This window comes from Ambystoma mexicanum, chromosome 12 (assembly GCF_040938575.1).
Source record: "Ambystoma mexicanum isolate Mex_15411 chromosome 12, UKY_AmexF1_1, whole genome shotgun sequence".
NCBI lineage: Eukaryota > Metazoa > Chordata > Amphibia > Caudata > Ambystomatidae > Ambystoma > Ambystoma mexicanum.
Genome location: NC_090936.1, coordinates 371073310 through 371088696, shown reverse-complemented (window position 1 = coordinate 371088696; position 15387 = coordinate 371073310). Strand labels below are relative to the sequence as shown.

At 49.8% G+C, this 15387-nt stretch overlaps 2 protein-coding genes across 2 annotated transcripts in view; one reads left to right on the top strand and one right to left on the bottom strand.

The window, feature by feature from the left end:
* ITFG2 (integrin alpha FG-GAP repeat containing 2) overlaps nt 1–6537 on the bottom strand; it is a 1163252-nt gene extending 1156715 nt beyond the window's left edge. The window contains exon 1 of the mRNA XM_069628496.1: nt 6289–6537. Coding sequence (XP_069484597.1) covers nt 6289–6384 — 96 coding nt within the window. The 5' untranslated portion in view covers nt 6385–6537. The remainder of the gene's footprint in view (nt 1–6288) is intronic.
* A 454-nt stretch (nt 6538–6991) lies between these two features.
* Nucleotides 6992–15387, top strand: part of REP15 (RAB15 effector protein) — a 33902-nt gene continuing 25506 nt past the window's right edge. The window contains exon 1 of the mRNA XM_069628495.1: nt 6992–7103. The gene's annotated coding sequence lies outside the window, so the exon portion shown is untranslated. The remainder of the gene's footprint in view (nt 7104–15387) is intronic.

Sequence of the window (15387 nt, the reverse complement as noted above, 5' to 3'; positions counted from 1 at the left end):
ATTTCTTCTTGCTTCACCCCCAGGTTAAAAAAACCTTTTAAAAGGGTAACCAAAGGAGAGTCCCAGTATTTTGGGCCTGACGTTGTCACACATAAGAACCGCAATGAGATCAAATTGGGTAAAAATGGATGGTGGAACAAACAAAGGATTGTCAGTTTGGATAGGAAGAACGGAGTGATGGAAAGTGAGGTTATTGTTACGTTCCGCCCTGCGTCCCGCTACGCGGTGACGCAGGGCATCCTAATAAAAGCCCCGCCCCCGCGTTCGGGAGGCAGTTCCGGGGCAGACCTAACATCGGCGTGGGTGTGTGTTTATTGCAGCTCCCGCTGGAGCTGCGCCACCAGCCGCGCGGCCTAATTGCATGACGCCAGCCCCCGCGCGTAGGCCGCGGGCCCTCGACATAACAATGGCGACGAGGAGAGACGAACTCCACGAAAGGCTCGGTGCTCGGAAAGCACAATAACGCTACACAGCCATCGCGGCTAAATTTTTGGACACCCGGTGGGGGTGCCATCACACACGTGAGCCCCCCACCCCAAAAAAAAAAAAAAAAAAAAAAATTTTTTTTTTTTTTCTCTTTCTACCTCATCCATTCATGCTCTCTGCCACTAAGACCACACTTCTTCCCTCCAGAAACGGGAGAACCAGGTGGCATCGGACATCCAACACAAGAGAGCAGCATCACGGCGTGTGGGGAATGCCAGGCCCTGAGTCGTAACACAGTGCCTGGATACGGCGGCACCTCCAAGGTAGGCCCAACGTCGCTGCATTGGTGGCCGTCAGAGGCACCTACGACAACACGGATCAGGTCCACGCCAACATGGCGGCCGGCACATCCACGCCTGGGCCCTCCACGCCGTCCAGAATTGCAGCAAACCTGTCCATGACGCCACCTCCACCTCGAACACAAGGCACTTCGTCGACACTGGTCCAGCCGTTTGACCCTTTCACGGATCCGTCGTCATGCGGACCCAGATGGCAGCTGTGGATCCAGAAGTTCGAGATGGCGATGGAGTGCAAAGAGATCACAGCGCCCAGGAAACTGAAGGCACACCTTCTACTCAGCGTGGGTGACGAGGTACTGCGCATTTTCAATTCCCTCAACGTTGATGATGGCCAGGATGGGTACCGAAGCGCGAAAGACGCCCTCACCGATCACTTCCTCCCTCAACTAAACCCAGACTATGAGACGTTTCTCTTCTGCACCACCTTACAGGCAGCGGAGGAAACCCTTGATGCGTACCACACCCGCCTGAGAAAGTTAGCCATGTCCTGTGAATTCACGAACGTGGAGAGGGAAATCAGGAGGCAGATCATCAACGGGATTCATTCGGAAAAATTGAGGCGCCTGATACTTAGTGAGAAGGGTATTCCCCTACAGCGGATCCTTGAACTAGGACGTCAGAGGGAACTGGCACACACCAGAGCGGCCAACATGGAGGCTACGCTACACAGGCTGCAACCTGCTCTCAACACGGCTATGGTGGCCCGCATCACCAACAAACAATCCTCGAGAGATGACAACAGTGGTGGATACGGCCAAAACAGGTGGCAACCGCGCATTCCGGGACCCACAGAGTGTGGCTGGTGCGGTGGCCCACGACATGGCCGTCTCAACTGTCCTGCTCAAGGCACCACATGTGGAGCATGTGGCCGGAAGGACCATTACGCGAAGGTATGCCGATCAACGGACACCCCCATACAGCCCCCGCAGAACCAGCCGGAGAAGGCCGCGACTAAGAAAAAGAAGCAAGCCAGTGCCAGAAGGGTCGCAGTGGCCAGCTCTTCCACGGAGGATGAAGGGGATGATATCTCGGCGATGCTGCAGGCCCCCTCCAAGGACACAGACAGGAAAGGAAGGAAGGTATACCTGGTGTCTGCACTATGCCAAGACCGAGGACCTCGCAGAAAAGCCGCCCGAAGGCGCAAATGCATGGTAACCATCCAAAACCAGTGCATTCTGATGACCATCGACACAGGCGCTTCGGTGAACGTCATGCCTGAAAGCATTTTCCTGACTCTAAGTCCTACACCAGAGCTGAAAAGCACCGACACTCTGTTATATGCATACGGCTGTCGAAAGCCCCTGCCGGTCATTGGCAGGTTCCGCACCACGCTGGAACACGGAAAAAACAGACTATGGTCCAAAGTCTATGTTGTGAAGGCAGGTGTTGAGAGCCTCCTGAGCGGGGACGCAGCGGAGGACTTGGGAGTGGTCCAATTCATCTGCCATGTCAACGATGAAAAGGAAGTGGAGCAGATGCTGAACCAATACCCTGACTTGCAAGAAGGCATAGGCTGTCTAAAAGGCAAAACCATCAAACTTCATATTGATGAGACAGTGCAGCCGAAAGCCGTCCGGCACCGGAGAACGCCTTTCCACATGAGAGAACAAGTGGAGCAGGAACTCAAGGCACTGGAAGAAGCGGGTATCATTGAGGAAGTCACAGGGCCCACACCCTGGGTCTCTCCAATGGTGGTAACACGGAAGCCCAAGCAGCCTGGAAAGGTACGGATCTGCATAGACATGCGCCTCCCCAACACTGCCATCAAAAGGGAACGCCACATAACCCCAACAATCGACGAGATTGTGGCTGACCTCACAGGGTCGAGTATATTCTCAAAGATTGATCTCAAGGCGGGGTATCACCAACTCAAACTCCACAGAGACTCTCGATACATAACAACGTTCTCTACACATTTGGGGCTACGGAGATACAAACGCCTAAGTTTCGGAATATCGTCTGCCGCGGAGGTGTTCCAGCAAACCATCCAGGAGGTCATCCGGGGCATCCCCGGTGTCCTCAACATGAGCGATGATATTCTGATTCACGCCCCCGACAAAGAAACACACGTCAAGAGGCTTCACGCCCTACTGGGCCGACTACAAGAGGTCGGGCTCACAATACACCGGGAAAAGTGCGAGTTCCTCAAATCCGAGATCACTTTTTTCGGATACAAGTTTGGCAGCACAGGCATCTCCCCTGACCCGCAGAAGGTCGCAGACATCCAGGCGGCAAGCCCACCGATGACCCCCACAGAAGTGCGCAGTTTCTTAGGCATGGCCACCTACTGCGGGAGGTTCATCCGAAACCTGGCCACACTATCTGAGCCGCTGCGGGAACTCACGAAGGCCAACGTCAAGTGGGAATGGGGGCCAACATGCCAGGACTCGTTCGAGAGCATCAAGGACTCCCTCTCAGCTGACACCAAGATGGCCTACTACAACACTGAACTGCCCACAGAACTATTCGTAGATGCCAGCCCCGTAGGGCTCGGAGCCATCCTAATGCAAGTCACGAGGGAAGGGGAGAAGAGACCGATTGCGTATGCATCGAGAGCTCTCACAGAGACCGAACAAAGGTACTCACACATCGAAAAGGAGGCCATCGCCGTGCTGTGGGGGTGCCGACATTTTCACCTCTACCTATATGGGCGTCATTTCACGACGATCACGGACCACAAGCCCCTACTACCAATCTTCATGGGAACATCTGCACACCCTCCGGCACGAATCACCAAGTGGTTACTGCACCTCAAGCAATATGACTTTGATCTCGTCTATCAACCAGGCAGCGGAAACCCAGCGGACTATCTCTCCAGGCATCCGCGAGAGGCCACTCAACAAGAGATCCAAGTAGCGGCAGAGACAGAGGAACACATATGCCAAGTAGTGCGCGCAATGAGGCCCAAGGCGGTGAGCATCGAGGAAATCGAGGCGGAAACGCACCAGGACCCGTGTTGTGACTTAGTGAAAAATGCCATCCTTTCCGGTGATTGGAAGACTTTCATGAGACACACACACAACAGAACAGCGGAAGCAAAAGGGTTTTTGTCCGGCATATTCACAGTGCGGCAAGACTTATCAGTCACGGAAGGTGGACTGTTACTACGGGGAAACCGCATCGTGATCCCTCTCAAACTACAGGACAGGATAGTGGCCCTAGCACATGAAGGACACCAAGGACTGGTAAGGACGAAAGCCCGCATTCGGCACCGAGTATGGTTTCCCCAGATCGAGGAGCGGGTCGAGACACTCGTTGCCACGTGCCTACCCTGTCAGATCACGGGGGCCCCGCCAGACCCGGAACCCATCATATCAGCAGAACGGGGCCGCTCTCGCTGGGAGGCCATCAGCATTGACTTCTGCAAGCTCCGAGAGGGCCTCCACCTGTTGGTGGCCGTCGATGATCACTCTCGATACCCGGAAGTTGAGGTAGTTGAGTCCACAGCAGCTGAAGTGGTCATTCCGGCACTAGAGAAAATGTTCGCAACTCACGGACTTCCTATCTCAATCAAAAGCGACAATGGGCCGCCGTTTACAGGGGAGGACTTCAAAAAGTATCTACAGGAACTCAATGTGAAGTATCATCACATCACTCCAAGACACCCCCAGGCAAACGGGGACGTAGAACGATTTATGAGGACTATCAATAAGGTGCTCAGAGTATCTAAGGCTAACGCCAGCCCCTGGAAGGTTGACCTCTTCCGATTCCTCCGAAATTACCGGGTCACGCCTCACAGCACAACCGGCGTTCCGCCAGCGGACCTCATGTTCGGCACCGTTATCAGATCCTCAATCCCGCATCACCCAAGCAGAACCCCGGACACGGTGGACGAGGAACGCACAGAGAGAAGGAGAAGGGATGCCAACGAACACATGAGTGGCAAGCGGAGAGCGAGGCCGTCCCATCATCAAGTGGGTGACCAGGTCATCATGCTACGAAACCCCTCCAAGTCTAAACTTGACACCAGGTACGAGGAACTTCCATGGACCGTCAGCAACCGGCATGGAACCATGGTAACTGTGACACGAGGAAGCCGCCAAGTGACGAGGAATGCGTCATGGTTCAAGGCCGTACCACGTACACTGTGGACCGATAAGGAGGGCCATTGGGAAGGCGAGGACACTCCTCCCAGTGAAGAAGAGCCGGAGGCCATCCCTGAGGAGAATGGAGCGCGGGATGGAGACTGGGAGCCGGTGGATGAACCCGGCCTCGAGGGCCCGAACAGCGAAGACGGAACAGAGCCGGAAGCAAGGGGGGATGACCCCCGCGAAGGACGATACAGACTGAGAACAACAACAAGACCGCCAGCTAAGCTAAGTGACTATGTGTGGTAGCTGGTACACTGGGGCCATGAACCCCAATGGCAGGGCGGCTGAGTGTTGAAGAGTGACAGCTTTTGTTGGACTTTGCCGTTGTTTGGCAGTTATAGTTATGTGTTTTGTTTTGTTTTATAATAAAGGAGGAATGTTACGTTCCGCCCTGCGTCCCGCTACGCGGTGACGCAGGGCATCCTAATAAAAGCCCCGCCCCCGCGTTCGGGAGGCAGTTCCGGGGCAGACCTAACATCGGCGTGGGTGTGTGTTTATTGCAGCTCCCGCTGGAGCTGCGCCACCGGCCGCGCGGCCTAATTGCATGACGCCAGCCCCCGCGCGTAGGCCGCGGGCCCTCGACATAACAGTTATTAATGGTGAAGTTGCTTGTGATGTGAGAAGTGTGGTGTGTTCCCCCAGTGAGTGGGAGAAGACGGGAACAAAGAGGACAAAGTCGTTTTTGGTTCAGATGAAAGGGAGTGCAGTGATCAAACGGATGTTGGAGCATTTAGCCAGCAGAGTGAGAATGTAGTAGCGGATGGTCCGGGCAACTTTAGATATGATACTAGAGACCACCTTAGGAGTTATGCTGGTTGCCCTGTCAAGTTTAAAGACTATGTTTTCCATGATGAAGTTTTTCCTTGTTTGTATTTTGGTTGTTCTTTAATTCTCTGTCAAGAGGGAGATGTGTTGCGATCTCGTGTTCCATGACAAGACGCTTGGGTGCCGCGCGTCATGGAACACAGGGATAGAAAGTTGGGTTCGGGGACGTCCTGCGTGGAGATTGGGGGATTTGACAGTTGGTTGCTAAGGGTTTGGAGGTGGCGGGCACTGGCTGCGTGCGGGCCCTAATTGAAGTACTTTCCTATTTAAATATGGTCCACCTTTATTAATCACTACATCGCATTTTCCGAATTGCATTGTCGAACTCGTGGGGCTGCATTTATAATGGGAAATAACGTATACAAGTATAAGTTCCAGTGTGCAAAGGAAAAAGGACTACACAAAATTCTTCAGGAACGCTCAACTTTGGCGTACCTCGATGGTGTGCAGTGATCTTGCACTCCCGAAAACACTCCTTTATGCAACAGAAACAATTCGGTGAAGCTAGTACTCGGCACATCCACTTTGCATTTCACCCCTCTGCCCATTCACATCTGTTGCTGAAATGTCAGACATCTGCACTTTACCTTATCGTTATCCGCATCCCCCAGGCAGATTGCGTGGGGGAAGAGGCTGCCGCTAAACTCCAGGACCGCTCTCTGCACATAGCTCAAGGACCGCATAGCGAACAATGAGCATCAATAAGCGCAGAAATGTTTATTATAAAAATAGTAGTGTCTAGCTCCCATTCGAGAAATGGGCCATACCAACGCCCCGCCTACTCTTCTTCACGTGACTTTGGCACGTTCCGACGTGTCGGGTAAGTCCTTTGCCATACATTGCCACTTCACCTCATCATGTTTGTACGAGGTAGCTTCGTGGAAGCGAGCTGATGAGTACGGGCGTTCTTCCCTTACGAAACGAATTTTATTTACACAAAGTATTAACGCTATCAGGGATTTCGGTGTATTTTGGGGCTGAGACAGCTTCGTGGCAGAGAGCTGGTGAACACGGGCATTCCTCCATTACAAAGCGAATTTGGTTTACAATAAGTCTTAAAAGCTATGGCATGCTTGATTATTTTAGACCGGTGTTGTATGCTATCCTGCATGCCCATGGCAGCTTGTGGGAGGCAGTGTTCGTCAATCTTCCGAGCCACTCTCACTTCCATGCCCCGCCCACCCACAATTGGCTACAGCCATACAAACAGCGTAAAAATGAAAAATGAGAAAATACAGCCTGATAGCCCGCCCTCCAACAGCTCCGTTCCTGGGATTGGCTAGTGATGTCTTTGTAGCTCCCCCCTGCACATTCCTGTCATCTGTGGGGATGCAGAATATCATAAAAAGGGCAGGCATGCAACGAAATGTTAGCAGCTAAAAAATGGATCAGAAATGGGGATGCAGGATAGCATACAACACCGGTGTTGTATGCTATCCTGCCTCCCATGGTAGATTGTGGGAGGCAGTGTTCGGCAATCTTCGGAGTCACGCCCACTTGATGGCTACAGCCATACATGCAGCCCGAAATGAAAAGCTAATGTCATAGCCCGCCCTCCTACATTTCTGTTCCTGGGATTGGCCAGTGATCTGCGTAGCTCCACCTCTGTCCTTGAGTGCCCGTGCCCATCATTTAAGCAGTTCTCATATTTTATTCTTTTTTAGTGGCCGCAGTGTTGCCATGTCCGCTTATTATATTATAAGTGACTTTGGGCTTGTTTTTGCCCAAAGTCGCTTATAATATTAGCAGGTTGCTTGTCGTGGTTTTTGTCCGTGTTTTTCCTTAATTGTGTGCTTATTGTTCCGCTTGTTTGCCAGTCTGTCTGACTTGGCCCCATTTACAAAAAAAAAATGAATATGAAAGGCGAACATGCCGTCTTGCCTTAAGCTGTTATGCACACGCTGTGAGGCTCGGGCTGATTGCCTTCCTGATGTGAACCTGCAAGTACTCCTTTCTTTTGCATTGATGGGCTCTTTCAATATGAGAGACCCTTTGAAGACGCATTACCTAGCCAAGAGGTAAACACAGTCATGATGGAAACAAGCATAGACAATGACAATAGTTTAGGGTTTTGTGTAGGCATGGGAAAGGCCCTTGGTAGGCACTGCTATCTTTAGTTGTATGAACGGCATCAGGTGCAAAATGGTGCAAGTACCAGGGCATCTAATGGCAGTGCCTGGCAAATGCCTGATAAGTTTGCAAAAGCCAAAAACTTTTAACATGACTAACTGAAGGACACACAGTGCTTTTAACTTGATTGGCTGAACGCAGACCAGGTTAAGACATTTCTATTACACCAGTAGCATTTACAGCTCAAATTCATTCAGCATTGAGTGCAAAGTTTAATGTTAAGGCTTGATTAAAGAGAGCACAAAGAGTTCCCATGAGAAGGTGTTTTGGGTGGGGAGGGGCAAGAACAGGGTTGGGCAGTGCCTTAAGTGGCACTACAAATCGAGCCGGGGCTCATCGAGGGGGCGTGGCCTAACAGCGGGGGTCTTGATGGCCCGTTAGGCCACGCCCCCTTAACGAGCCCGGGCTCAATGGGCTACTGCCACCCCTGCCAGGCAGCCTTTCGTATAGATTAGCACCCCCTCCCCTGTGGGGAGAGGGTGCTGATCTCTGCATTTATTTTGTGTAGGCTTGCCTGGCAGGGGACAGCGCCTGCCTATTCAGCCTTAATTGTGGTGCTGCCCCTCGCCAGCTGGGGAGGGGCAGCACCACCATTAAGGCTGAAAACGTGAGGCCACTGGAAGCAGAGGCCTTTTTCCTAAATACTGAAACTCCCGCGAATGCGCGGCAGCTCCAGTATTTAGAAAGCAAGGCCTCTGCTTTCAGCGGCCTCACGTTTTTTCCATAATGGTGGCGCCGGCCGACGGGAATCTCTTGATTAAAGGGATGCCTCGCAGGTGCGGCGCCACCATTATGGCTGAAAGGCATTTTTTTCTGTAGCCTGAAGCTCTCGCAAACGAGCGAGCGCTTCAGGCTGTAGAAAAAAATGCCTTTTCGTGTAGTGGCAGGGGCTGCCAGGGGAGATTACTGGGCCCCGGCAGGGCCCCGCCTCAAAACGAAATTTCAGAGCCTGCCGGGGCCCAGCCCCGGCAGGCCCCGGCCCACTTAAAGCCCTGGGGTTGGGGATTAGCATGGCAATGAACAGTCAATGGGTGGGCTAGTGATTTACTAGAGGAGTAAGTCATGAGGGAGCCAATGACCAGAGGGGTGATGGACTATATGAACCAAGGACCAGATGACAGCAATCAACCAGGTTTCCCAATACCAGAAGGACGACAGTGGGGGGGCCATGTCACGCTTGTCGCCATGAGCTAGTCCTGGATTTTCCCTTTGCATACTGGTCCTTGTAGGCCCATACTTATAATGGGAAGAAATAAAATACCAGTCCTAGCATTTAATAGGAAATGCCTGGACTGGCTCAGTGTCATGAAGTACATGGGGCTACTTGGCAGGTACCTGCAATGGGGCCAAGGACCAGAGTTGAGCGACGAATCAAGCACCAGAGCAGCCAAGGATCCAAAAAGCCAATAATGTTGCTTTTATAAGTCGCACACATACAACAAATTAAAATAGACACCAATTGTTAGAAAATAACAATTTTAATAAATGCTTTTTGTTAACATATGTTTGAGCTCTCTGTATGTATTCTTTGCGTTATGGTTATTTTTCAACTTCTGAGACCTTTCCACCTTATTTTAGAGGTGCGCTTGTTTTTGCAGCTTATTTGGTTGGGAGTCAGCTTGTTTTGGGCTTGTTTTAAAGGAACATTCAGCTTATTTTTTCCTTCTGACCTGGCAACACTGAGCATGGAGAGAGGAAGGGGAGACTGGGAAAGAGGGGGTTTGAAGAAATTAAGTCGCATGGAGTAGAACCGAGCTCTACACTGCGGGGCTGTGGTGGGAATACAGGAGCTCGAGGCACACACGGGACTGAGCAGGAACAAAGGAGGGACCCTTCTGCACCAACACAACGAAAGCACAGTATTTGAAAGGCTACCGAGCAGGGGAGTTGCTAGGTCTGGAAAAGACCCGGGGCTAAGCTGATGTCGGAACTGTTGGGACTGGGGGCTAGCTAGTCTTTTGGCTGTAGCTCCTGCGATTCTATCCGGGGCTACAACCAAAAGACAGGGGCTATAGCCCCCTTAGCCCCCCCCCCTAGCAACGCCCCTGCCACCGAGGATTACAAAAGCCCTGTACAGTGGTTTAATTGCTGGGATCAAAAAATAATAAAAATCACATAAATGAAAAACATTTTGACTTTTCTGTTTCATGACACCAACGTAACATTGTTTACTCCCCCATGTACGTAGACACATTAACATGGAAGAATGCCATGTTAAGAGAGGGCTAATCACCATATTGCTGAAACGAAGCACCTGAATGTTTTATGGAAATGCTTAACTCAAGGTGGTCTGTTTTGGGGGCTTCGTGCATGGACAACATTGTGTGATGAATGTCAACTTAACTATTTCATAACTTGTGTGTTTTATCACTGTTCTATAGCCAAAACATTAATGTAAAGAAATATTATACCAAGCAAAAGGAGTGTTTAGCGAACAATGGTTTCACACCTGTCTGCATCAGGCGTGCCTGTAAATAAGTGAACACAAGGTAGGCTGCAGTCTTGTGGCAGGATGGATGCCATACTCCCACTTGTCATGAATCCTCCTTGCATGTTAATTCCACTCTCTTTATCACGGAGAATGGTCATCATGGTTTCCACAGTTATGTTGCCTGTTTGAAAACCATTATAACGCACTTCAGCAGGGCAGTTTCTAATCCATTTGGTGCCCAGAGCGAAACACTAGGAATACACCCCCCCCACATCCCATCCCGCACCCCAGCCCCACCGCACCCAATGCGCCATCCCCACCGCACCCCGCGCCCCAGCCCCACCGCACCCCACGCCCCAGCCCCACCGCACCCCAGCCCCACCGCACCCCGCGCCCCAGCCCCACTGCATCGCACCCCACCCCACTCCCAAACTACACTATTAAGGGACTCCTACCCAAAGTCAAACAGTCCTTTACACAAGGAATGAATTGCCATTTGCAACAGTGGGCCACTTTTTCATTGGTGCCCAAGACAATTGTATGCTCTAGTCCCACTTAGGCTGCAGATAATGAGGACTGGGCACACCAAGAGAACATGAATATGGCACAGGATGCAGTATATGCAACCATCAAAGAACACAAGAAGCTGAAGGGGGTTTGGAGGCAACCTAAGCCAAAAGGGCAATGACAAGGAGACACCCGAACACAATAAACAATCACTTTAAAATTCTTTCAATGGGAATCAAGTGTATGCTTTGATACAGTAAAGTCTGACTGTTGACTTGTTATAAGGAGACATGGAACCGGATTATTCATTTATTCATGCAATGTTTGTCGGGTACCTATTTATTTATGCAATGTTTGTCGGATACAGGTATCCGACAAACATTGCATAAATAAATAATCTGTGTCCATATACCCGACAAACATTGCATAAATAAATAAATGAACCGGGTCATGGCTTAAAGAATATTTACTCAGCAACACTGATCAAAACTATTATCAGCATAATGAAGTAACTCATCACCAGTGCCATGGAAGTGGTTTAAAGTGGAATTGTTATAAAGTTTGGCAAAGAAGCAGCATGAAAGAAATAGCGCCGCTTTATTTTGGGAGAGGCAAAGCTGCCTACAGTGCACGCCCACGCCCCACACTACCTCCCCTCCCAACACAATGTCAGCACGAAACCATTCAGTGACCAATGGCCCACCATTAGCAGTTTCCTGCCTGCATTGTGATGGGAGGAGCTGGTTTTAGCTGCAGGGGGACCTGAAGTGTTTTAATTATTGTGCTTATGCCCCCCCCAAGTGGCGCTAAAGTGGTCGGAGGAAGCCTCTGACTTCTGTAATGTTACGTAGTACTTGTGACATTACAGTCGGAAGGGGCAGCGCCAGTACCTGACCCACAGAACTTTCCCCACGGCAATGCGCCGCCCCACAAACTGGGGAATTTTATCCCCTCCAGAGGTTCCAGTGTAGCGGGGTAATTGCGAACCCCCCTGGCGGTTGCGCCCCGGGCAGCTGCCCGCCTTGCCCGGGCCAAGAAACGGGCCTGCACCTCAGGGTTAACAATTTCTCCCAGTGCATGGATTAGCATTCTTTTTTATTTATTTTTCCATTTGTGCTTTGGTTTCCAACAAACCTTGCACACGAACATGAATATTTAAAAGTCTCCTATGCACAATTAGACAAACAATACAGGCCATAAATACAAACCATCTCCCCAGATAATACAAAATCATACACAAATATAAACTAGTCAAGTCACACAGCATTCTTGTTGCAGCTCAATTAAGCCTACACATTTCACAATATCAGAACAATGTAGTATCTGTTAAGTATAAAAGCAAAATTCTATAACTTTTTCCCCAAACCTTTTATTCAAACAAGGATGCGAGACATACATAGACAGTAAAATATGGCTGAATGCATAATGCACAACATTCCCGGGTCCAACAAGCCATCCCACCACCGAGGCGCTAATGCGAAAATGCATAACCTTGTTAAAATAAAAAAAAGTACCACACCAAGGACATCACATCAAGGAATAGTTTGAAAGTAGAGACGGTTTAAAAGTTAGGGAGGGAAAATTCTGGTAATAGTCAACAAATGGGAGCCAGAAATCTAGATACCAAGGCAGCGCATTGTTTTACACATGCTGTAACTTTTTCGTCGATCAAGATGTGCCATACCTCCATCCACCATTGTGCCAATACTGGCCCCATAAGAGCCTGCCACGATCGTGCTATTTATATTTTAGTTGCTAAAAATTGGTGTGTCGCCGATTGTGCTCTGCAACCCGATTTAGGGTACACATCTTCCACTGAGCACCGCAATAGGCCAACTAGTGGAGCCAGGGGTAAGTCCACTGCAGTTCTCTCCTTAATGTGAGACAGTACAGCAACCCAAAAAGTGTGGATCACATGACAGGACCACCACATATGAAAGTAGCTTCCCAAGGCCGCACCCCCTCCAGCAAGCCGAATTCAAAGCAGCATTCATTTTATGTAAAGTTAGCAGAGGCCGGTACCATCTGTAGCAAAGTTTATGCATACATTCTCTATTGGTTACACATCTAGAGGAGGCGTGGTTTCTAGCCCAGATCTCTTCCCATAAATCCTCGACAGGAGGTCCCACATTCGCTTTCCAAATGGCAATGTAGGAGGATCTGACGGTTAGTAAGTTGCCTCCCAAAAGTTTATAAAAGCATGAGATTCTACCCCCATCTATGCCATACTGTTGGGTACATTCCAATACTCTCACCTTCGCAGGTCACCTGGCTCCTCACAGTTGTGAAATCCAGTGCCGAATATGACCATATCTAAATCGTTCGCCTTCGGTTAGTGAGAATTGAGCCTTACATTCGGACACGAGAGAGGAGAGCCCTCCTGGTACAGCTGATGCAAGCTATGCAGACCCCCATTATGCCAATTTGAAAAACTATTCCCTAAGAATCCTGGGGAGAATTCTGCATTACCAAAGACTGGAGAGCACGTTCTGAAACCCGATTCACCCACTTCTTCATAAAAGCCACGTGCCAGTAATACAGCAAGATTTTTGTCGAGCTCAAGTGTGTGTCAGATCGGGGAGTTTAATATTGTCGATAAAGGGTAAGAAAGATAACCGGCAGGAGGAGTTGGCTTTCTCAAGAGCTACCCATCTGGGAGGGGACCTCCAAGCCAAAATGTGCGTAACCCGAGCAGCCACATAATACCTGAGGAGGCCCAGAGCCGCCATTGCTCCCCTCCGGGCATCGCTTAAAACCTCAGCTTTTGGAACTCTAGGCTTTTTGCCCACCCAGATAAATTGTAGGACGCTACGCTGCAGCATACGTACTTCAAGATTGGGTATCTTAACTAGCAAGGCTTGACAAAGATACAAGAATCTGGGTAAAAGATTCATTTTTACTGCAGCGATTCGTCCCATCAGTGATATTTCCTGCTTACTCCAACTTTTAAGATCTTCGGCAAGATCCTTAAGCAACCCTGGGAAGTTGACCCAATATACATCCTGCGGGGAAACAGGAATCCTCACCCCCAGGTACTCAATAGTGTCAGATGCCCACGGAATCGACAGGTGGATCTCGCAGCGGCAATGACTTGCTTGGGCAATTGCACACTTATGGCAAGGATTTCTAGTAATTGACAGAGAAGCCAGTTCAAATCATCTTAATTCAGACATAACAGCCTCAAGGGAGGTTGGTATATTAGTTAACATGAGCAGGACAGCATCGGCATAAAGAGGCATTTTGTGTTGCACTCAAGCTACCTCAGTCCCTGTGATCTCCGAGTTGTCTCTGATCCTTTGCGCAAATGGCTCCATTACAAGAGCAAAAATCAAAGGAGACAGTGGACAACCCTGCTTAGTTCCATGAGCGATAGGGACAGGGGCAATTAACCCTTATTCGAGTAAAAGGTCAATGGTAGTTAGCCAACGGGGCAAATCCGAAAGCAAGCAGAACATCACAAAGGTAGGGCCAGTGCACTCTGTCGAATGCTTTAGTAGCATCCAGTGTGAGTACTCCCAAGGCAAGACTATCCCCTCCTGGCTAGGTCAAGGATTTCCAAGCCTCATCTGATGTTGTCTTGTGTGCTTCGCTTTGGAATAAACCCAGCCTGATCCGGATTTATCAGTTGGGGTAGAACCGTCCCCAACCTCGAGGCCAACACCTTAGAGTACAACTTGGCATCCAGGTTCAAAGAAATTGGCCTGTACGGGTGACAATCCTGTGTGGGATTCCCCAGCTTAAGTATTAAAATTGTAGTTGACTCCATCGAAGGAGTAACCCTCCCTAAATTCCGGGAACAAGTTGAATAAGTTAGTCAAAGGTTTGAGTAGTTGTGGTTGAAAAATCATATAAACGATGCTGAGAAACCATCCGGACTAGGGGTCCTGTGTTTAAGAGAAACTATTGCTATTGCCACCTCTTCCGTGGTTACAGGAGTATCTAAGGTCTCCTGACCAGTAGACGAGAGCCCGATTTGGTAGTCTGGCGTAAGTCGCAGAGATGGGGGGGGGCGGGCCTGCTTCAGATTCTGTGGGTAAATATCATTCAGAAACCTTCCTTTTCGCCGATTCCTTGTACTGAATATTTATGTCTGAGTCTACCAGCACTGCTGTAGTATTTGTTGTATGTATGGCCTTCAATTTATGAACCAGAAATGTATTCACCATATTACCCATGGCATAATAAGATTGCTTAGCACGAATAATCGATTTGGCCGTATGTCCTGCTAAGTGTGCTTCTAGTTTATTTCGCGCTACCCGTAGGCCCTTCCTGGCCATGACAGAATTGAAATGCTTATGAAGCATTTCTGAAGCGCGCATCTCCCCCTAAAGTGCCTACCTTAGGGTTCTATTCCTATAAGTGCAAGCAGTTGTGTGAGCAATCAGTTCCCATCTAATCACTGCCTTCATAGGGTCGCATACCGTGGCAGTCGGAACGGTAGCAGTGCTATTTTCCCTAAAGAAATAAGTTATTGCTTTAGTTACGGGGTCCTTTGAACACCAAATCTGAGAGGGCCGGGCGTGCAGCTTCCATGGGGGCTGCTAACGGGGGACAACCTATCAACTGAAAGTGTACACTCAACTGCTGTATGATCTGAGAGTACATGGGTAGCAATGAG